Source organism: Pieris rapae, chromosome 17 (genome assembly GCF_905147795.1).
Source record: "Pieris rapae chromosome 17, ilPieRapa1.1, whole genome shotgun sequence".
Lineage (NCBI taxonomy): Eukaryota > Metazoa > Arthropoda > Insecta > Lepidoptera > Pieridae > Pieris > Pieris rapae.
This window is the reverse complement of record NC_059525.1, coordinates 7,917,615-7,941,135: the sequence shown is the minus strand read 5'-3', so window position 1 is coordinate 7,941,135 and position 23,521 is coordinate 7,917,615. Positions and strand designations below refer to the sequence as shown.

At 34.8% G+C, this 23,521-nt stretch overlaps 4 protein-coding genes across 8 annotated transcripts; all 4 read left to right on the top strand.

Moving 5' to 3' along the window:
* Positions 1–3,485: 3,485 nt before the first annotated feature.
* LOC110999537 (60S ribosomal protein L29) lies at positions 3,486–4,554 on the top strand. The gene is made up of 4 exons (XM_022268633.2): positions 3,486–3,611; positions 3,736–3,790; positions 3,869–3,933; positions 4,402–4,554. The coding sequence occupies exons 2-4, from the start codon at positions 3,754–3,756 to the stop codon at positions 4,519–4,521; spliced, it is 222 nt and encodes a 73-aa protein (XP_022124325.1). The 5' UTR covers positions 3,486–3,611; positions 3,736–3,753; the 3' UTR covers positions 4,522–4,554.
* A 1,361-nt stretch (positions 4,555–5,915) lies between these two features.
* Positions 5,916–8,366, top strand: LOC110999529 (E3 ubiquitin-protein ligase SIAH1). The gene is made up of 5 exons (XM_022268624.2): positions 5,916–6,055; positions 6,236–6,306; positions 6,589–6,775; positions 7,059–7,200; positions 7,503–8,366. The coding sequence occupies exons 3-5, from the start codon at positions 6,596–6,598 to the stop codon at positions 8,135–8,137; spliced, it is 957 nt and encodes a 318-aa protein (XP_022124316.2). The 5' UTR covers positions 5,916–6,055; positions 6,236–6,306; positions 6,589–6,595; the 3' UTR covers positions 8,138–8,366.
* Positions 8,367–10,424: 2,058 nt separating this feature from the next.
* Positions 10,425–11,640, top strand: LOC110999530 (gem-associated protein 6-like). Its single transcript, XM_022268625.2, has 2 exons — positions 10,425–10,802; positions 11,285–11,640. The coding sequence occupies exons 1-2, from the start codon at positions 10,648–10,650 to the stop codon at positions 11,607–11,609; spliced, it is 480 nt and encodes a 159-aa protein (XP_022124317.1). The 5' UTR covers positions 10,425–10,647; the 3' UTR covers positions 11,610–11,640.
* A 98-nt stretch (positions 11,641–11,738) lies between these two features.
* LOC110999528 (facilitated trehalose transporter Tret1) lies at positions 11,739–22,590 on the top strand. Of its 5 annotated transcripts, XM_022268620.2 has the most exons (8): positions 11,739–12,214; positions 12,281–12,378; positions 12,657–12,791; positions 13,063–13,146; positions 13,994–14,272; positions 14,946–15,066; positions 16,085–16,216; positions 22,051–22,590. In XM_022268620.2, exons 1-8 carry the CDS (start codon positions 12,157–12,159, stop codon positions 22,566–22,568), a joined length of 1,425 nt encoding a protein of 474 aa, XP_022124312.2. In that variant the 5' UTR covers positions 11,739–12,156; the 3' UTR covers positions 22,569–22,590. The 5 variants fall into 5 exon arrangements, with proteins under 5 accessions (XP_022124312.2, XP_045487776.1, XP_045487774.1 ...); XM_045631820.1 differs by lacking the exon at positions 12,281–12,378 and having other exon boundaries at positions 12,657–12,786; XM_045631818.1 differs by lacking the exon at positions 12,281–12,378.
* The last annotated feature ends 931 nt before the right edge of the window (positions 22,591–23,521 follow it).

Below are 23,521 nucleotides of genomic sequence, written 5' to 3'. Positions count from 1 at the left end.
ACAACACGTGTTGATTTTAACTGTAATTATACGATCACAAACTGGTCTATATCCTATAACACACCTGTTCAGCGATCGCGGCACAACAAAGGCCACTCCTCTGCTATGTTCGAGTTCCGGGCCCGAGAAATATACTGTACTTCCTAGGTCTGTTGTAAAATGACCCTGTCCTTTACAGTGTGTTTCGCTTAGCCCTAGCAGGTGAATATTCTTTCTGTGCATTTCGTTTTCCACAATTCTCAGTTTACCTGATTGATTAAGACCGCGCACATTCCACGTTCCGATGAGATGGGGATGACGAATCGATTTGTAGATGTTAGTTTCATCAGTAGCTGAATTTCCATGCGGTGCCTGACGATCCACTGCCGCATGGCCGGTAGCATATTTCACACCACCTCTCCCGGGAAGATGGCGCCGGGCGTCATCCGGATTGCCAGACATACCACTTTCTGTTCTTAGACCTTTCATGCTGACTCTCTTGGGAAATTAGGAGTGGTGGTTTCCCGTTGCCTTCCACTCCCAGACATTTTTGAAGTTATTTATACTTCAAGGCCGCTGTTGCCTCTTCGGTTGGTTGCCCAGCCGGTTGTATGGATATACCGCCATTGCTCGGTCGCCAGAGCCTCGTCCGTTATCTAGCAGGGAGTACCGCGGCCGGTGCCGCCGTCGGCTATTCATAACGAACCACCAACGCGTGCAGGTGAGGTTGACTGTAGGGCCGGTAAAGATGTTATTTCCGTTCTCCCCTTACTCCCCAATTTGTCTTAAAGAGAAGCAATTACAATTTTTAAGTTATTAGAGGCTCGTTTTCTAGAACATTAATCAAACTTAAATCTTATTAGTTTCAAGAGTTATCAAACCATTGTCGCTCAAGATGAGATACGAATTAGAGATGTATATAGAACTGTTATATTAGCCATGTATGGTACATAGCAAAAAAGCAACTTTGTGTCTTTATGTCTTCAGTACGATTGTAAGTTGGCGAAAGGGACAAATATACCATAATATTGTATGTGAATTAATTGGTTATTTAACTTATATGTGACTCGTGGTTGTGTTCTAAAATGGTTTACCAGATGATTCCGTGGTGAAACTAAATAGTATCAAAAGACCTAAATGTATACAACATTGAGACGTGTGTAAGTAAAAGAAAAACAAAAATCAGCGTCAAAATATCCCGTTCTCAGAAATAAAAGCTATTAAATCTATTTATAAGTATAACAATCTAATACAATGTTTAATGTTTAATTAAAATGTTGAATGGCCTTATTTTTATACAAAGGAAATGTTTATATATTTTTTCGTCCAATTATGTTTACATTATCCATAGAGTTGTCTTCTATAAAAATAAAGAAAATAATGTAATATCTATTTTATTTGATTTCCGAAAAAAGATGTTTTCATTGTAAAATGGTTAGCGGACATCGGCGACAAAAATATAACCTCTCCAAGGTAATTGTTCCTGTTTTCACTGCATTAAAAAAAAACACTTGATGTTGTAACACTTCATGAAAATTAAGTAAGTAACCACTAAAGCATAGGAGATACCAGTAAATCAAGGAAAACAAGACTATTGCCGATACGCATCTATAATTCTTAGAACTACGTTCTGTAAAAGCTTCGCCCAGTGGAATAATTAATAAAACCAATAATCTATATCTAATCCTATCCATTTTCGACCATCTGAGATTGATACCATAATCCAAATATCGGTAATAGTGTGCCAATAAGCAATCGACAGATTATAATAGCCATCTGTCGATCACAAGACAAGCTATCCATGGTAGGTCGGATCGGTGTATGTGGATAGACCTTAGTAAGACATTTCACTTGCCTGAGTTCAATAATGTGTATGTTCAAAGAACATGGATGTACTACTTGCCTAGCGTTTTCAATAAAATGCCACTGGAGATGCAGAACATATTTGTGAGTAAACATATTTATAAGTTTAGCAGTAAGATAAAAAAAAACACTTCATAGATAGTTACAAATATACTTCCTAACTTTATTCACTTTTTTCTGTTAAGTGTATGGTATCTGGTTAATAGTTTTTGAATAACAAGTGAGCACTGACAGCGACGGATAAACCATATTGTCAGGTTTTCGTTCGCTGTAAAATAGTTTATTAATTAAATAAAAATCGTAGACAGACTACTACTTAAAAAAATGACAGTTCAACTGTGAACAAATCCTATCTTAAGATTTTAGTTTACCTACACCACTTTGTACACTTTGACACGCGTATATTTTTAAGTAATATTTTAAGATAACAATTTTAGTTAAATAAGTTCATTACAGTCTTGACTTGAGCATTTCGCATTTTTTCTCATCGAGAACTTTCTGCAATAAACAATATCTTTATCATTATCATCATTATCTGTTCAATGTATCTCTCTTTCTCTTATAGTTAGTAAATTAAATATATATAAATATATATTTCAGTCAGTAGTTCGTATGCGAGTTTACTAGCGTTACGCGAACGGTGAATCTTTGATATTCGTAATTCTATTTCGTTTTGCACAATTTTATGAATTGAAATTTTATTCAATATATACAATATTCTACGTTTAAAATGAAAAAAACTGTCAATTCATTTTAGAGTTCATGTTTTGTGAATTTTTTTGTAAATAATAACAAATTTAATAATAAAAAAAACATGAAATCAATTTAAATATTTGTAGAAAATTAATATATGTACAAGCCGTCGGAAATATCTGCGAACCTCGCTGGAATGCGCTTCCCCGCACCCCGCCCCGTTTTCGCCTATCCAGTACCGTTGCCAACGCAATCGCCGACGCATGTGTATTATTCTTGCTTTCGTAATCGCATTTTAGTGTTTATTGTTTCTCTGTTTGGTGAAATATTACATAAACTACCTATTTAGTGCTGTATGTAAGATGGGTAGGACTACATAAAACTCAATAAAAATAAGTACACAAATAAAATATTTTTTATTTTTACATCTTCAATTTTTTTGCTATCTCTCCAGTTTGTATGACGTCATTAAGCCAGGTTCGCAGATATTTCCGACGACTTGTATACATGTATACATACATTAATGTTCATGAAATTACATATATTAAATTTAATGAAATCAATTTAAATATTTGTATAAAAATTAATATATGTATACATGTATGTACATACATGTATATATATTAATTTTCTATTTAATTAATACAGATAGAGCGAAAGAAATTTCACTTCAGTCGTGTGGTCATATTAAGCACACTCGTTTTTTTAACAACTGTAAAATAAATTATAAACTATATATACCTACATAACTGTACAAAAAATACTAATATAACTATACTACTGATTATATTGATTAAATGTTATGGAACCGACAACCCTAGAAAATGGTATGGTATAATACCTAATTGTATATATAATATAATGACCATTTTATGTCGCGGATCCAAGGTTTGTCTGAAATGTTTTTTTTAGGTATTTTAATATTATATATATGTATATACATTCTTATTTCTTAGGTACAATGTTCAAGGGTATGTAGACAATTGACATACAAGTTAAGACAGATGACTCCCATTTTTTGTGAATACTCTGAGATGTCAATGTCACCACTCTTTTGAAATATTTACGTGAAATAGGTTGGTTGAATTTACTTGGTTTATCATAAAATATCTATGAAATCAAGTGTTATTTTCATTTAATTTATAAGATAGTGTTGTGCAAAGTTGTGAATTAACAATTTATATAAATATTTTCTTTCAGTGTTGATATTTCATCGAAATGGCAAAGTCTAAGAACCACACAAACCATAACCAAAGTATGTAAACATTCAACGTGATGCTAAAATAAAAAAATAATTACCACGATATCTCATTTTTCAATTGCTTATTTTCAGACCGCAAGGCCCACAGAAATGGTATAACGAAACCTACTAAGTTCAGGCACGAATCTACTCTCGGTGTAAGTTGTTTACATCATTTTTATATATCTTATATATATTCTCTGAATGGATTGTGTTTGTATTATTGCAGTAAAGTCACCCTCACTTTGTAAATCGTCAGGTAGGGTTGTTAAAAGTTTAATATCTTCTCATAATACATGGCATAGACTTTAAACACCTTGATATTTTCCCTGAAAATGGTATATTATTATATGGTATAATATTGCAGTAAAAATATAAACCAAAATATATTTTATTGTAAATTAAAAAGTTCATTTCAAGGCTAAATGCTTGATTTGAATGTTACAATATCGTAATATACTATAGAAGAATCAATAAACAGCTAATTACATATTTTTCTCAGTTGGCCAGTTTTAAAAGGAGAGGTACTTCATATCTCACTGCAATAATCATGTAAAATTTATTGTTATTACTTTGTTTATTTGAAAAGTAAATTACTAAATTATTTTATTTTGATCCTTTTTTAGATGGATCCTAAATTCTTAAGAAATCAAAGGTTCTGCAAAAAGGGAAACTTGAAGCCTGCCAAACAAGTAGCACGTGCTGCTGAAAGGAAAGCTAAAAGAGAAGCCAAGTCAAAAAAATGAATTAGTTTTTAAGAAAATAAAATATAAAAATTGCTTTGATTTTTTTTTAATAATGAATTACAAACACCTAGCTAGCCATTTAGTCTGCTGGCAGAACAACCCAAGCTGTAGTTATAATTTATCATATAACATAAAACATTCTTTAACTAGTACCAATATAGTATAGGTTAGCACTTTATTTTTATAAAAGAATAGAATTCAATCATATATGTAAAAGTTTTTACATATTTCTGACATGAACTTGATAAAACAAATCTTAGTATGTTACCCCAGAACTGGTGCTTTCCTCTAAACTTATAAGTATTGCAATACAGTGAGGAAATGTTATAGACTAGATAATATCTCAAAAGTTGAAACTACATAGTATGATTATTCATCTAGTTACTACATTCTAGTATATTATTACAGTTATTTGTACTTTATGATTGTCTTTATCAATATTGGTGCATGAAATTTATATAATAAATATTTAAAGGGCTCATATCGTATTCATTTCTCTATTATATATATATGATGTATATGGAAGATATTTTGTAAAACATAGCAGTATGCTCTATAGGAGGAGAAACTGCTTTTAGCGTAAGAGCTCGTCCCCATTGTGTGGGCGCCTCTGTTGACTGTTCACACTTCACACTAGTCTGCTACGAGTGATACAACCGCAGCTGTTTGTTGCCTTTATAATCATATTTTATTTTGTGGTGAATTTATATTTAGTACAGCCATTATTACGAAAAATCCTTTAGTTTTCATTTGACCTATTTTGCTTTTTCCCAGAATGGTTAACGTTGTAGGAGTATTCTCGCATACCGCGCTTGTATGACTACATATAACGCGTTACCAATATAATATATATATATAATATAAAGGGGATTTCGAGTTTTTTTATCAAATACTAAATAGAATTATGTTATATACGAAATATGTGGGGGCAAAACATTATAAATGTTACAGTACAGAAATATATTATGTAGGTATATAACGTGTGCAATCCTTGTGTTATATGCGTAACATAAAAATTCTTTATTAGAGTGAGTACAGTGTTATAAAGGGGTTTTCAGTATTTACCTTGAACAGCGACCCGAATTACCTATTAATTAATACCTACGAAAATCTATAGTAGGTATAATTATTCTAAGCAAGTAAGCATACACTATAGATTACAGAGGCAATTAAAATGTCATAGTCGAAAATAGCATCTAGAATTAGATGCTCTATAGAAACGGGGAAGTACCGACGATAATGAAATATTGCGTTACGCTCGCCGGTCACTACAGAGAACTTGAGGATTTTCCCCTCAAATTTAGGGAGAATCAATGTGTCCAGGGGCTTTGTTTAATCAAAAAGATCGAAATAACAACTACATAATTATTTTGAATTACCTCTGAAACCGAGAGTAGGGACAACAAAAACTTAAGAGCTTGTTAATCGATATTTATTAGGGATACATAAAGTTGATCCTCGGGGAAACATTGGGTAGGAGTTGGCATTAAATGGCATCACAATTCACATCATTTTGTTAAGTGTTAGATTTCAGGTAAGAACAGTTCGATTTTGTACAATATATTATGACTTAGCAAGTTATCAGTGTTTTGTACTTGATAAGAGTTTCGAGAGATTAGACCTGTTTTTAATCAAAAAATCTTTGTGGAGACTTCCCAGTACAATTTGAATTACGTATTTCCGTATTTTTATAAATTATTATTATACATTGAAGGGTGACGTGGAGACTGAAGATACCTAGCAAGTAGCAGCTAGCCATAGTACATACCTACTTATCTCGATTTGGTAAGTACTAATTAAGGTAATTGTCTGCAGCTGTAATACAACTAAACTACACACTAATGACTACTTTATATAAATTACTAGAATCGTACGATAAGTAAATACTATATAATTACTTAATCTATTTAAATAATCGGTTTACCGATGTATCATTACTATTATTTAAATAGTCTGCTTGTTATTTTCAGTTTATTTCTATTTAGTTTCTGCCTTGTGATGCACTTGCTTTACGAGAATATTTTTTAGTGTCTATTATTTGATAGCAATTACTTGGTTATTTTGTAGACTTAATATGGAGGCACCAGAATGTCCAGTTTGCATTCAACCCATGACTGTACCAATATTTCAGTGCCAATCAGGGCACAGTTTATGCAATTCTTGCACTGTTAAATTGAGTCCACCCATTTGTCCCATATGTCGGCAAACAATGACTCAAATGAGGAACTGGCAGCTTGAAGATTTGGTGGGCAAGGTAAGTAAACTGATCAATTCATATAAGTAAAGTTGAATACATTAAGCATAACCAAGTAGCTGATGAAAGATGTCTTAAGTTATTATTAATTTAGATTTTTACTATAGAACTTTTTTTGTTGATGATAGTAAATATTTTTTTATGGTTTATAAAAAAATACTTTAATTGAACTCATATTACTGTTTATATATGTATGTATGGGTTTATGTTAATTAAGTATAATACAAAAAATTATTTTAATTAAAATAAAATATGTTATAATGGTATTTATGTTATATTCCAGGCTATTGCTGCATGTCCTAATAAAAATAAGGGATGTGTTTATAAATATGTGTCTAAAGAAATGGAAGATCATGTTAAGGAATGCATATTTAGGGAAATGGATTGTCCCATGGGCAAAGTATTTGGAACATGTTCTTGGTCAGGTAAGTTTTTAAATTGCTAATTAGAGTCATGATTTTTTAATAAAGCATATTTTATTGGCCAACAATTTCGATTTGATTGAACTAATTACATCTTAATATGTAGTATATTTTACTTACATAAGTTCTGTACTTGTAGTTCTTTGAATGAGTTTCTTTATCTATTTAAAGGTGAAATTGTTCTATGATATAAAAGAATTTGTTTACACATTAATATATATTTTACATTTCTTTAATCATATAAAATGTAACCCTTACTTTGAGAGGGATGTGAATTTTATAAATTTAAATTGTGTTATTTTCAGGAAAGCTTAAGGAATTGCTAAATCATTTTAAGGATCGCCACCCTGGTAATTGCGCCAATATCACCTCCAATATCACCTCCAATTTCACTATTGATAATATCTCTGTGACCAATGATTGTCGTCACTTTTATATCCTGCAGTTTAACAAGCAAATCTTCTTTCTATCTTTCAAGATAGATACTGTTCAAAAGCTTGGATATTGGTTAGTCCAATATGTGGGTACTAAGAAGGCTGCTCGACAAAATGTTTATGAGATCCAAATTAACAGTAAACAACACCAAAAGCGCACTGTCACATATATAGATTACTGTTTCAGTGATTCTATGGACGCCAATGAAGTGTTTCGTCAAGCACAGTGTGCTGTAATGCCTTTAATCATGATGGGTCACTTTATAGATAACTCAAAGATCACTTTTCGTTGTTTAATTAAGTTGTTTAATAAACCTGCCATCAATAATAATGATCAATCTAAACACGCAACAACTGGCCAGAAAAATGGACCACCCTTTCCCAATAGACATAAGAGTCCTGGGCCTCATGTTTCAAGGGCAAAAGGTTCTGGTGTTAACAACACTCAATCTGTGGGACCAAAACATGGGCCTAAAAAACAGCAAGCAAACTTCAATAAGAAATAATTATGATATAATATATACCTATACCTATTTTATGTAAACATTTAATGTGCATAATATGTTAAAGTTTAACAGGTTAAATAATTTCACTCTTCACAATTAAGGGAATAACAATAATTCAATGTGAAAGTAAATTGGCAATTGACATTTAATTTTTCATGCATTATCTATGGTAACTTTGTATTCTTTCTTCTTTTAATTAATAAAAGATGATTGACGTCCTTTAGACTTGTATGTTCTTTGAATTAAAAATGATTAGTTGTAATCTATTATCCTAATGGGATTAATACACGACTCGCTATTTTAATGCTAAAATTCTAATATACCATAATACAGATAATAGTTTTTTAATGATAAAGGTGAAGATGCCCAAAGAATGTATTAGTATAAAAAATATTACTGGATCAACTATACTATACATATAAGAAAAAAGTGCACATTGAGTCGGTTACAAATTCAGAGAAGATACGTATTTATAAGGTCTAATCACGCACTATTATCGTACAACGACACGATAAGATATATTCGAAAACGGGCCGCGATAGGTGATACCGCTGTCCTGTCAGATTACAAATTTTCAAGGTATGGGCTGTAAAGTTAGCACTTGCCTCTAGAATCCAAATTTCGTTGAAATAAGAAATTGTACGTATCTTAATTTTGTGCACAAAATTATACACAAACCATCCAGTTCCCAGCCTCAAACCTGTAGTAGTACTTACACGTATATTGTATGGGTCGGTACAGGGAAGACAGAAGAGGTAAATAATTTTTCTGCATATTCGCTGTTTTTTACCCATACAAAGTGTGAGCTGAGGGAGCACACATCGATTACTATCTGTTTTAACGCAAAACGGACCAAATTTGAGTCTAGTTGTGGAAAATGAGTCCACCTACATACTACCTGTTTTACTCTAGGATAAATTAATAAATATAGCCTTTAATTATTGACAATCTTGTAAGTTACATTTTAGCTTATTTCTACTTTATATATAACGAAATTTAGTAAATGTAAATATTTCATATTATTATTTCCTATTTGACACCGGTTTGCTTTCCTCATCCATGTGGCTCCTGCCACCGTTTTACTCTAAAATATGGAAGTTTTAATCTGAATATTCTGAATCTGATGACAAGTAAGAGGGGAAAGTCAACGGATTTTTTTTGCAGACAACAGTCTATCTAACATCAAAAAAGTCATGCAGAAATATGTTTGATTTTTATAAATTAGTAAAAAATCGGTTCTCAAATGCCGTCCCAAAAATCTGCTGCCCTAGGCTCCAGCTCAATAATTCATAGAAGATGCAGAGACCCCGCCACGTAACGATAAGGGATCAAGCCGCTCGGTATTTACGTAATACTATCAATGAAGAAGACATTTATTTCTAGATTAAGCAACATTGGCAAATAATTATATTATATTAGTACCGTAGATGAAGTATAGAACCTACCTACCTACCTCCCATAGTCCTAACGGGCATCTTGACTAAACCTAAGGGATTGAATTAAGTTGACTTCAATGTTAATAAATTATAATGACAATGGCCGATGAATTTAATACCAAAATATTGCTATGCTAACCAATACTATCCTGTTTTATGCTCGGGACAATGCCGAGCGGGTACAGGCTGCTAAAAAGGGCGTGTTGAGTCGGAACTAACTCAGGAGTATAACTCAGGAGTATAACTCAGGAGCATTGAACGTCTTTGGCAAAAGACCAGAAGGCTTGTGTCCCCTAATGGAGGTCTATTTCTTGCCAACACTGGTTTTGGGTTATGACTGCTTTAGCGATTTTCCGTTTGAATGACTTGGAGGTCGAGGTATATACTTTTTTTAAGATTTCTGCATCTGCCCTGGTCTTAAAACATTCTCTTCTCATTCTAATTCGACGCAAGGCCGCCTTACTAAAGCGTTTAAACCAAGGTTAGGACTTGTCACCGATTAAGGCACCACAGAGAATGAAATAAAAAGTTCCATACCCAGCAAGACCACCTCGGCTACTAAATCAGAAATAACTAACGAAAAGTGAATGGGCGTTCAATTTGCATTTGCAAGGGTAGAATATAAAAAAAATAGCGTATTTCATCCCAATCCTCTGACTTGTAGCCCGCAAAGCGAGGACGATGTAGGAGTGTAAAAAATTAAATTAACCGCCGCGAAATATAGGTCCATTTTCGAGTCTATTGTTTTCTATGATAAAAGTAAAAAGCTGAATGTCCTTTTCATAGATGTTGCAAAGTCTATCTGTTTACTTCCAGGTTTACTTATCTGTGTTCTCTAATAATGCTATTCCATAGACTTAGTATATACTGGCGTATATACTAAGTCTATGTGCTATTCTATTGAAAATTGAAATCTGTGAATGTGATAGTAAATAGTAAAATGTAAATAAAAAGACGTTTGTGCCTTGTGGTGGTCATAAAAGTAAATAAATATCTTATAACAGTAAATTTAATTTGGTTCGGTTAATATTATCAGAAATAAATACATTTTTAAAAAACTTGAACTACCGCAATATGGATGATATTTCTGTTCAAACATATGAATTTAATGCTTCTAAGGAGGACCCGTTATTTCTTAACTCTTTAATCTTTAAATACGTTAAAATCCATGTCCTAAGAGATATTGTGTACCATGGGTATTTAGAATCTATTGATCCACTTCAATACAGGTTGGAAAAATATTTATTTATTTATTTACTTATCAGTCAAACAAAAATCAGGAATATATTAACTTATTACTACAATAAGAAAATCCTCGACTTGTTGAAATGTAATTTTAAGTTTTTTATTTATTCCGTTTTGCTAATTGGCCAGGGTATTAAAATTTTAAAAGTAGTAGCACAAGCCATATCATGAAAATATCACAATAAATATTTTTCATAAATTAGATTTACATTTATGAAATAATTTAATTTTAAGTTGACAGTCCATATTTCTTTCTTCGCAATATTTTGACTGGTTTCTGTTGCTGCTTAGCTGATTTTCTTATATTTTTTAATAATATGTATATAATTGAAATGTAGTTTTCTATAATTTTTTTATAATTATTATTACTATGTAGCTTAAGATTATTATAAATACTCTATATTTGTGTGTTATTAAATATTATAAAGATTTCTATTATCTGTATTAATTGAAATTTTGTTTTTAGTGTTATATTGAGTATGACAAAAGGAAATGAATGTAAAAAAATATTCATACCTGGACATGCTGTATTAAACATAACTGTTTTAGATAATTTTGATTCTTTGAAACCAAAAAATAATGAAGTCATATTTACTGCGGAGGATGTCTTAGAAAAGAAACAGAAAATGGTATCATGGTTTAAGAAGAATTTATTGCCAGTAATAGAAGAAGGAGAGAATATTGTTGTTGGTAACATTTCAATTCTACCACCATACAGTGAAAATGATATCTGCGCTTTAAATCCGATTGTTGCTACAGAAGTTAGAAAAATGATTTTAAACATGCCATAATAATATGATCTACAAGTATTTATTAATTTAATGTGTTTTTTATTTCTATTATTATTGCAAACGTATAGCAACCTGATGACCTTGACCCATGCATATTCTGTACATATAACACTGTTGTTTTTTTTCGGAAAATTTAATAGTAAACCAGTTACAAAAAATATGCATAACTCTTTATAAACAAAAATAATTGGGACAATTGCTAAATGTAATATTGGAATATGTGAACATTATTCAATTTTATTTGTTAATTCTTTGGAGATTATTCCGAATAACATAGTAGCTTCCAAAAATACCTAATACAAATTACGGAAGTTATAAATTAAAATGGCTCGCAACGTAAATGCGACGTTATGAGTCTACTTCGACACAAAGTTTGAATTGATAATGCGTGTGACGTGTGAGCAAACTAAGCCATTTATTGCCACTGAATATCGCAAACAGCTATTAATATTGTAACCATTGAAGATGTAGCGTCGTTTTAGTATAAAAGATATACTGCCAAACATTACGTTTTAATTGGAAACTTGTACTATAGATAAATCTCAAAATGTGTTCAGTATCCGAGTCATCGAGTAGAAGAATACAATATTTGGCGGGACTCAGCGGTTAGTAAAAAATAATTTAATTATGTTTCTAATGAATATTTTGTGATGCGATTTTCCCCATTACAGTTTCCTTTGCGTTTACATTCACTGGTGCTGTATTATCATGGCCTTCGCCAGCGATTCCAAAGTTCAAAAACGGTGAAGCAAATGTACAAATAACTGACGTGAGTGTTAATGACAATTTATTTTTAAAAACACTTTCTTCGTTTTATTTATAATTAACAAATTTAATCTATGCCGATTACAAATTATTCGAATATTAAAATGACTCATAATTAACTCAACAAATTATAACGAATTATAAATATCTCTTTCTTTTTTTATTAGAACAAATAACTCTCTAATATTTAGAATTGATAAGGATATATTTGAAATGTTTTTTCGTGAGTCTTCGAAAATTCTTTTTTTTAAATTTAAAACATGTTTTGTTTATATTTAATAGGAACAAAGCTCTTGGGTCGTTGCTCTATGCCCTCTTGGTGCGTTACTCGGCTGCTATTTTGGGCAAGTTTTAAATGAGAAACTTGGTCGCCGCCGTACAATTCTCGCTTCAGTACTGCCGGGATTAATAGGTGCGGTATGTCATTCCTTATCTTACGTGTCTGGCAAAGATATTATCAGCGGTTATATTGTGAAGTAATATTGTTGTCAAAAATGATGTTTTAAGTTTTTCATATAAGGTGTCAAAATATACTGTCGAATTGTAATGACCTGTAGGGGAACTATGTATGTGTGAAAGTTACCAATTCAAAAGCGATACGAGATCTACGGATTATCGACGAAGTTACAGATCTACCGTTACCAGCGCTGTGAACTTTAAGACCCTAAGCTGTTTATAATTTTTCTAGCTCTTAATCTTGTTTACAAAGACACCATGGCTTATGTGCGTCGCGAGAAGTATCATTGGTGTGGGAAATGGGATTACAGCTGTGGTAAGTAGGTACATTAACAGATTATTATCATTCTCATTCATTATCATTCATTCATTATTATCATTCATTCTCTGCTGGCTTAAAATAAATAGATCGGTGGCGAAACTTTTTTGGTCTGGGCCTCAGATTTCTGTATCTGTTTCACGATTATTTATCATAATAATAGACACACCCCGTCGACTTTAGGATCTATGGCAAGCCCGTTTCCTGACACTGCTTCCTTCGCCGTTTGATCGAATGTTACATGCGTATGTAGAAAGGACATTGGTTTCTAGCTAGAGATCGAACTTACAACCTCAGGGATGAGTTGTTGATGAGTCGCACGCTGAAGCCACTACGCTAATACTGGTCTACATAACATCGCCTGGGTTACCGCGTAAAATAGCGATTCCGTTTTTGAAATTGTGTGTACCACGTAATTACAAGCTTGGGATGTGTCTGAAAAAACTACATACAAACTGAATTTGGTCGATCATGTCTTTTCAATCTTTGAAATCGTCTTTTAAACCCATGTCGGAAACATTTAAAACTAGTGACTTATCTGAATCAAGCTCATATATATAATAGAACAATATAAAAACCATAGTCATTTCATTCTTTTTTTACATAAGACATACAATTGAGAACATACTGAGTGTCTGGCCCTGGGGCTTGAGAAAACTCACTACGACAATCATGACCCACGAATTAGTGGGAAAGACAATTGTTAACGCTTTGTCACGTGACCATTTTTATTCAAACAATGTGTTTGGCGTAAATAAAAATATTTTTTTAATTGTTTTTTTATAAAAACATATGTTTTTGTTTAGCCATTTACAGTTTTGTCAAAAGTATTATATGGTTTTAGGTAACAATGGTATATATAACGGAAATAGCTGACAAAGAAATTCGCGGAGCTCTGGGAATGTTGGTTCAAGTAATGATGAACATAGGCAGCTTATTAGTCTATAGTATTGGACCTTTTGTGTCCTATACGGTACTTAACTCTATAGTATTATCTTTTGTTATCCTCTATGGAATTGCGTGTTTATGGGTTCCCGAATCTCCGTACTATCATTTGAAAGACGGAAGGCTGGCGCTTGCAAAAAAGGAGTTTATGTTCATTAAAGGCACAAAGGATGATAAGGTATTTTTTAGTTTTTATTAAAATAATTATTCGCGAGAGCTGCTTAGACAACGGGGAAAACGGGCGCATCTAATATTAATTGATACCGCCGCCCATAGACACTCAGATTGTCAGTCTCGCAAGTGCGTTGCCTTTTAAGAATTGAACTTTTCTCGAAGAGCCCTAAGTCAAATTAGTTCGGGAAGACTTCAGTTGGCAGCTGGTTCCACATAGTGGTGCGGTGCAAAAACTTCTTTAAGAAACGCTCAGTTGTGGTACAACGACCGTCTAGAAGGGCTTTCTATCACTCGCGTATGTTAAAACGTATTCAATGTTGACACACGACAATTGACAAGTCGCGGCGAATCTACGAGACTACGTCGTTATTTATATTTTTTTTAATAATAAATGCATAGTTTTTCTAAATCCTCTTTTGTCTCTTTATGTCAAATTGTGTAAACGATTTGATGAAAAGAGACAGCTTTAGTTACAACGTTATACAGAGTTAATACTACCAATAGAGTTAGTACTACCAATTAATTCTGAAGATGCAATAGTTGTAGTGGGCGATCTACGGCGTGCCTTGAGATTCGTTTTAAACAAACCTATATATTGTATATAATAAGAATATTTGTTACTCGATATAAAGTAATATAAGTTTAATGTGTAGGTAATTTTTTATATATATTTTTAGTGGGCAAGCGAGGAGCTAGCGATAATGAGAAGTCATGTAGTAGAGAGTATGGCTAATAAAACTACAACTAAAGAGCTCTTTACCAACATGAGATATCGGAAAGCACTCTATGTTGTGGCAGGTATTTATTGGTTTCAGTAGCATATATGTACACATACATATTTTCTTATTCGCCCTATCGACATCTTTTCGTGGGGCATTTTTCACTTCCTGTTGGTGCTGTTTTTTTTAATAATAATAGCCTTTTAATTCATATATGTACTTTTATATCTAAACACATTTCCATCTCTTCTTCTTTTCCGTGTGGCTTTTTTTTGTGGCTCCAAACGAGCAGAAGGCTCACCTTAAAGTGATATCTCCGTTGCTGGCCTTTTAGGAATTGGTACGTTCTTTTCTTGAAAGAAGTTTGTCTATCCCTTTTCTAGATCTTTTTTTTCTTTTTCTTCTTGGGCTTGGGCACTTATTAAGTACTTAATGATTCCCTTTTCTGTTCCTCTTGCCATATGTGCGTTTTTTCTTACTTTATTCCTCGTGGTCAAAGTGTCGCCTCCATCTTTTTTCCTGGTGCCCGATACCTAGCCTGTATTGTGAAGTGAATTAGGCGAATGAGTATTTTAAATTACCAGATCTATTTATATAACACACTTTATTTGAGGCTAAGTGTCAACTGTCAACTGTCTAATTGTTTAGCAAGAGCTTATAACTAACATAAAAGTGAAGTGCGACGCTGGAATAACAAAAGTTATACCTTTATTTATGGGTTCTTAAAACTATGTGACAAATCTTATAACTATAAAAAAATAAAAATAAATGATGTCCATTAGGATATCCTCGGAAACGAGAATGTTATACCCATTATAATTAATGAGTGTATGAAATACATATTTTATGAAAAATTCATATTCACCGTAATTTTCATGTGTTTTAGAATAGTAAACTTATACAGTAGTAAATTAATTATGATGTTAATCATATGAAATTAATAATTTGCAACCAACATTTTAAATACCATGCTTCTCGATTTTTAATTATTGTCTAAAACGAAAAATCTAAATGACACGAAATAATCATTTCTATATAAAAAAATATTGTTTTATTTTTTTTTGAAAGTGTTTATAGTGTTTCTTAATTTTGCACAGGTTTAAAGGTTCTTCAATATATGACGGGTACATGTGCCATACAGGCATATTTAGAGCCAATTTTTCGCCAGAGTAGTTCCGTTTCCGGTCCCTACGTAAGCATTGTCCATGGATTCGTTCAACTTGCTGCTGGTAAGTTACAAAACCTTTCAGAAGCTCCACCTACTCCTTAATACTCCTTATATTAAGCATATTCTATTTCATCATATTATGTTATATTTATATTTTTGTATTTATTTATTCGGAAACCAAACAGAAACATCCTTATAATAAAAACAAAGTCAAAAATAAAACACAAAACAAACACACTAGATGCATCCACAATAGGTTACACTTATACAATATATTAATATATAATTTATGTAACAATAGCAGTCTTGATAGGCGACAAATAGTTTTTTCAACTTGTTTCAACTAATTTTTTTATGTTGCTTAACGTGTTAAACTATCCAATAACCGATCGGATCGTGTATTTATCAGATGCGGTACCTACACATTTATTTCAATTATAATTTAACAAAATTTGTAAACTACTTAAATTAATTAATTGAATGTTTTATTAATTTATTAAAAATTTCGTAATTACTAAAAAAATTCAAACAAGCATGATAATTGGTTTATAATCTTTAAGGGTTAGGTACAAATTACAATGTGCTACAAGAATCTATTATTGACGCCTGCGCCGAGATACGGGGACTTTGATAGCAGATAGTCGATAAAACGATATTTTTTATTTTACCAAAATAAGCTACTATTACAGACTCTCCAACGCGACAACACAACATCAAAAAGTAATAGATTAAAATATTAATAAATATACTATTTCCTACGGTACAGGAACTGCCATGAAGCAAACATTGTATTTATATAACACATAAAAGTGTGTTATATAAATACAAACAAAAGGTAGTTATATTTCACTCAACGGACAATTTAAAATGACAGTTTATCGGGGAATTTGATGAGTTATTTTCATAGATTGTGCAATTTTGGAGAATTTAGTTGCACCCTGAAGGTGCGATTAATATCTGAATAGTGTTTATTTAGCTTATGGTTTCAGAGTAGGTACTTATTATTTTTGATTGCCATATTTAGGCTTAGGTACTAATAAAACATGTATATATATATTTTTAAAGGTCGACATTTATTTATTACCTCACAATACAATTTTTAATATCTCGTCGTAAGCGTCTATTCGTCGTAAACTTAGAGTTTTGTAAATATACATATATAAATTAAGACATTGTCTTTTAAAACATTAGTTTTTATTCAGATATTCCGGCGAAAGGAATTCAAACTAACGTATACGGCAGATAAGTTAATCGTAAAAATTTAAATTGATTGTTTGGCTTAGAAGTATCGAGAAAAATATAAACTAATAAATAACTAGTCATGTTTCTCGCATAATCTAAAGCATTAAAATTCTTATCTTACATTACAATTTGATCTTACTATCACACTAGAGTGGACTTTCGATAGTCAAATTATCGAAAATCCACTTGTTTAATTGATTTGTTTTCGGTCCTTTGAAAAATACTGGCTGAATAAAATCAATGTTAATTGGTTCTCTTGGTAATTTGAAGGAATACTATCTTGCTCGCATGTCATTAATAAGTCTGTTCGTCTGTTTAGTTGTAAATTTCAAGTCTGGCCTTTGATTTGAGTCCACCCAGGACTAGTGGCTATAACAATTAAATAAAACATTAGTAATACTTGTAACATTGTGTTTACTTGTATAAGAGAAAATATATAATGCTCCTATAAATGACAACGCACATTTATAGTAAAGAAAACATTCTGAGGTCTGTTTCACAAGAGGTCTGTTTCACAATGTCCGGATAAGTTCCAAATAAGTTATTTAATATTGTTAGGATAAAAACTATTGTTGCATTTCATGACTGTCAGATAGCGCTATCCGTCATGAAACGCGAAGTGTCTTATTGGAAACTTTTATCTTCCGAATAATTTGTGTTGCATAGCTATTTGGTACTTTATCCATACATTTTGAAACAGACCCTAATTGTATTAATTTAATAAGAATACATAGTAAGAATATATAATAAACCACGAATTTTGATCAAACTCTTTTTTTTTTTTTTTTTTTTTTTTTTATAGAACAGGGGGCAAACGGGCAGGAGGCTCACCTGATGTTAAGTGATACCGCCGCCCATGGACACCCTCAATGCCAGAGGGCTCGCGAGTGCGTTGCCGGCCTTTTAAGAATTGGTACGCTCTTTTCTTGAAGGACCCTAAGTCGAATTGGTTCGGAAATACTTCAGTTGGCAGCTGGTTCCACAGAGTGGTGGTGCGCGGCAAAAACTGCCTGGAAAAACGCGCAGTTGTGGAACGGCGGACGTCGAGGTGATACGGGTGGAATTTCGTATTCTGCCTCGACGTCCGATGATGAAACTCAGCTGCAGGTATTAATCCGAACAACTCCTCTGAACACTCTCCATGGTAAATGCGGTAGAAGATGCAGAGAGACCCCACATCTCTACGCAACGCCAAAGGATCAAGCCGCTTGGAGAGATTTTGGTCGTCAACGATTCGAACCGCTCTTCGTTGAATACGGTCAAGTGGAAGAAGCTGGTACTGGGGAGCACCCGCCCAAAGGTGGGAACAGTACTCCATGTGGGGCCGAATTTGAGCTTTATATAGTTGCAAGCGGTGGCCCGGAGTGAAGTACCGTCTCGCCCTGCTGAGCACACCAAGCTTTTTGGAGGCTAATTTTGCCTTTCCCTCCAAGTGACCGCGAAACTGAACGTCGTTCGATATGTCAACGCCAAGTATTCCAATGCTGGCTGTGGCTTTAAGGAGAGTGTTTTCGAAAAGAGGAGTAGCGACAAAGGGTGTTTTTTTAGCGGAAAACGCGCAAACTTGTGTCTTTTTGGGGTTAAATTGGACTAGGTTTAGTCTGCCCCAGTCAGAGACTCCACATAGTAGGGTTTCTACTTCAGACACAAGTTTGTTCCGGTACTCATCGACATCTGCCCGAGAAATACTTGCCCGGCCAGTGTAAAGAGTGTCCCCAGTGCTGTCATCCGCATAGCAGTGAATGTTGCTAAGTTGCAACATATCATTGATATGCAGAAGAAACAGGGTCGGGGATAAAACACAGCCTTGTGGGACCCCAGCGTTCACGGGTTTAAGGTCGGAACATGCTCCGTCGATGACGACCTTGATGCTCCGATCGGCCAGAAAGCTGGAGATCCAATCGCATAATTTCTCGGGAAGCCCGTAGGCTGGAAGCTTCGAGAGCAGTGCTCTGTGCCACACCCGATCGAAGGCTTTCGCTATGTCCAAACTAACCGCTAGAGCCTCCCCCTTGGACTCAATTGCCTCCGCCCATCTATGCGTAAGGTATACAAGAAGGTCACCAGCCGAACGACCACGACGAAAGCCGTACTGAGAGTCACTTATCAGCTGGTGGCCCTCCAGATACTCCAGGAGCTGGCAATTAATAATGGATTCCATTATTTTGGAGAACAAGGAGGTTATCGCTATTGGGCGATAGTTGGACGGATCGGAGCGATCGCCTTTTTTAGGGATCGGATGTATCGATGCGATCTTCCAGCACTCCGGGACAGTGCCAAGCGAGTACAGGTACCGGAAAAGGCGCGTTAAGACCGGAGCCAACTCAGGAGCACAAGTACGCAGCACAATTGGAGGAATACCATCCGGCCCGCTCGACTTATGTATGTCCAAGGAAGATAATGCTTTACGGACAGCACGTTGCCGGAATGTAACTTCCGGCATCGAAGAATCACACCGTGAAATGCTCGGTGGTGATCTCCCTTGGTCATCCAAAGTCGAGTTGGACGCGAAGAGACAGCCTAAAAGGTCGGCCTTCTCCTTCGCAGTGTGGGCCAGCGAGTCATCCTCCCTGTGCAATGGTGGAATGGAAGGCTGACAAAAATTCCCTTGGACAGCTTTGGCTAGAGACCAGAAGGCTCGAGTCCCCGAAGGGAGTTGGGCCAATCTCTCGCCAAATCTGGCAATGTGCTCTGACTTTGCTTTAGTGATTTCCCGTTTGAAGGACCTGGAGGCTGAGTTATATGCTTTTTTGAGTTCGCTGGTATTAGCATCACGAGATTTCGCCGCTTCTGCCCATGCCTTAAAGCATTCTCGCTTTCGACGCGAGGCTGTCTTGCAAGAACGCTTAAACCATGGCTGAGACTTGCCACCGATCGGCACCGCAGAAAAAGGAATAAAGAGTTCCATTCCCTGCAGAACCACTTCGGCGACAGAGGCAGCGACGGAATCTGGAGCTTCAGACGAAAAGCAAATAGGCCCCCAAGGGTAGGACGCAAAGAAAGACCGCATCCCGTCCCAATCTGCTGACTTGTAGTGCCAAATACGGCGAAAACCCAAAAAGCGCGACCGCGAAGGGCGCGTAGATGGCACAGTACTCCGGACCACACAATGATCCGATGAACCCAATGGCGGGTCAACGGAGACTTGATAGTTCTCCGGATGCGAAGTCAGCAGAAGGTCCAACAAAGAGGGTTTATGACCGTCCACATCTGGTATTCGCGTAATCGCAGGGACCATTTGTGTCAGGTCGTAGGCTAAAGCAAAGTCGTGAAAGGATCTTCCCGCGTGATCGGTGGTTTCAGAGCCGAGCCAATCGGCATGGTGGGCGTTAAAATCGCCAAGTATCACGATTTCGGCGGTAGGAACCCTTTCAAGCAGGGAATCTGTAGCCATTTGGATGTGCTCGATGAGTCGGTCAGTTTCGTCATTTCCGCTATGGGACCTATACAGGCACGCATAGAATCGCGGATGGTCATCGCAGTCTATGCGGAGCCAGAGGTTAGATAGGTCCCTTCCTTCAAGCGTCCCAAGGCGACGAGAACAGATATCCTCTCTGACGTACACGCAAACTCCCGCCCGCGGCACAAATGAATGTTCCAATTTGTACCCCGGGTAGGAGAGGTAAGAAGTATCAGCCGGGGAGGATATCTGAGTCTCAGTGAGGAAGAATAAGGCCGGCTTCGCAGATTCAAGGTGAAAGTGAACCGCGTTTAGGTTTGAGTTGAGCCCCCTAACATTGGTGAAGTCCACTGTGAGCGTGGAAGGGGTTGCCTTCGGCGAATTCTTCCGTTTGCCCCGAGATCGAAACCTAAAACTAGAACTGGATGTTTTGTTTAGAGCGCAGTTTTTGCCCACCCCAGAATACGAAGGGCAGCCTGTGCATCCACCACCGGATACTGATTGTTCCGATGATGGACGCCCAGAGGGGGATTCTCCACGTGTGGTACCCCCCTGGGGTAATCTTTCTTTAAACTGCACCGTCATACTCTGGGGAAGGGGGGGGGGGATGGGCTCCGGGAGTCTCACTCACCGAACGAAACGCGAGTACAATAAGATAAACCTATTGCATCACTTCACGCCGGTTTTCTGTGAGACAGTGGTACTGCCCCGGTCGTGCCTGCCCATTTGGCTGAAGCCCGAAAGCAACAGCATGGCACTCCCACTAGGAAGGACTATAATTTTAATTAGAAGATCAAACTCTTCTAATTACTGGTTTATTTGAGTACCCAATTTAATGTTAAAAAAATAATTGAAATATGTTAGTCATATTAATAATTCAATTTCAAACAAAACATATTTCCTCTTAATATCACAAACAATAAAGTTTATTGTTTCCTAGTTCTCTTATCTAAATAATACTTCGGTAAATGTTGATTCAGTAGACTTCCATAGCTGTAGTTACAATTTAAGACAATGATTCTTAGAGCTAATTTATTTATTTAGAATAACAGTCGTTTTGCTCTCTGTGCACGTAACTTCAGTTACGTGCACAGAGAGCAAAACGACTATTTCTTTATTTTTTATCATTACCTTCAGGTAATGATAAAAAATAAAGAAATAGACGTTATTGATGTGTAGCCACAGCATTCTTATTATTACGACTGATCTGATATAGTGAAGGTGTGAAAAAAAACTATTTATTTTTATTACAGGTATCACCGCTACATTCCTCACTGGCTGTGTAGGACGACGTGTGCTAATGTTGACATCTTCGATCGGTGTTGCCATATCACTAACAGCGGTTGGCATATATTTTTTCCTTCAAGATTACTATCAGTTAAGCGCTCAAACGCTTTCATCAATATCTGCAATCCCTCTCGTAGGCGTTTTGGGATTTAATATTCTATATAGTATTGGTTTAGGAAATCTACCTTATATAATGCAAGCAGAGTTATTTCCCATTAATGTTAAAACTATAGCGTCCAGTTTGGCGACCATGATGGCCGCAATATTAAATTTCTTCGTGACGAAATCATACCAGGGCATAAAAGACTTTTTTGGACATTATACAGTGTTCTGGTCGTTTGCGAGTATCGCGTATTTTGGTATATTTTTTATATATTTCTTTGTACCGGAGACTAAGGGAAAGACTTTGGAAGAGGTTCAAGATAATTTGAATGTGGAGGCTGTGGAATTGGAGCAGTTGAATAAAGAGAAACAGAAAGAATAATGTTCTGTATGTGTTTACAATGTTCAATGTATTTCCTTTACACACGCGTTGTGAGCGTCTTCAATCAAATGCATTGGGGTTTTCTAGTAGGTAATTTCTAAACAATTATTGTTTAAAGTTTATTTAATAATATTAATCGGTAATTGTTGAGAGAGAATTATGTGTGTGAGCGAGAGAAAACACTGGCGGATATTGATACTCTTTGCGTAACAAAAGGCACAAACCTAGGGTGGCTATTTCAACACATATTACGTATATGTATATTTTTGTACATATTCTTTTGTATGAAATTATTGTTTCATTAAAAATATATTAAAAAATGTGTTTATTTTTTATCTCCTTATCATTTAAGTTAAGCATTCTAATTCAGTATAAAGTTCGTCAATGCCGTAGATGTATTGTAACCTAACAATATCTAATTTTGGTAAGGCCTTGTCTTAAATGCCGATTATAATGAATTCGGCTTTTCAAGGTCAAAATTGAAGTAAAAATGATATTTATATAATATACAAAAAATTTAGCCAGTGGTTTTCGGACCAGATTTTTTTTGTGGATTAATAGAAAAAAAATATTGTTCAGTCCTGCTCTTTCTGTCTGAAAGGCCTCCGGGCCTGGGTAATGGTAAGACCTCTATGGAAATATGCTTGATCGGTCACGTGATATGGTATTCTCCACTCTGCCAGTCACAAAATGCTTTCCTAAAGTTTCTGGACCTCGCATGTTACATGTCAAAAGAAACTCAGGCTCAGTGAGTTTTTATGTGTAATGGTCAGTACAGAAATTTCTTTAATATGTGCATATAAAAAATTAAATAAATCAGTGGGGCTACAACCTCTTTAGGTCTTGGCCTCAGATTTTTGAATCTGTTTCATGATCATTTTTAAATCTAATAGGTAAGTAGGTGATCAGCCTCCACTGCCTGACACACGTCGTCGACTTTTTGGGTCTAAGAC

Coding starts and splice junctions, on each gene's coding strand:
- LOC110999537 (XM_022268633.2), top strand. CDS start 3,754: ATGGCAAAGTCTAAGAACCACACAAACCATAACCAAA. Junction 3,791..3,868: donor CCACACAAACCATAACCAAA/GTATGTAAACAT, acceptor GCTTATTTTCAG/ACCGCAAGGCCCACAGAAAT. Junction 3,934..4,401: donor GGCACGAATCTACTCTCGGT/GTAAGTTGTTTA, acceptor ATCCTTTTTTAG/ATGGATCCTAAATTCTTAAG.
- LOC110999529 (XM_022268624.2), top strand. CDS start 6,596: ATGGAGGCACCAGAATGTCCAGTTTGCATTCAACCCATGACTGTACCA. Junction 6,776..7,058: donor TTGAAGATTTGGTGGGCAAG/GTAAGTAAACTG, acceptor GTTATATTCCAG/GCTATTGCTGCATGTCCTAA. Junction 7,201..7,502: donor TGGAACATGTTCTTGGTCAG/GTAAGTTTTTAA, acceptor TGTTATTTTCAG/GAAAGCTTAAGGAATTGCTA.
- LOC110999530 (XM_022268625.2), top strand. CDS start 10,648: ATGGATGATATTTCTGTTCAAACATATGAATTTAATGCTTCTAAGGAG. Junction 10,803..11,284: donor ATTGATCCACTTCAATACAG/GTTGGAAAAATA, acceptor TTTTGTTTTTAG/TGTTATATTGAGTATGACAA.
- LOC110999528 (XM_022268620.2), top strand. CDS start 12,157: ATGTGTTCAGTATCCGAGTCATCGAGTAGAAGAATACAATATTTGGCG. Junction 12,215..12,280: donor ATATTTGGCGGGACTCAGCG/GTTAGTAAAAAA, acceptor TCCCCATTACAG/TTTCCTTTGCGTTTACATTC. Junction 12,792..13,062: donor TGCCGGGATTAATAGGTGCG/GTATGTCATTCC, acceptor TAATTTTTCTAG/CTCTTAATCTTGTTTACAAA.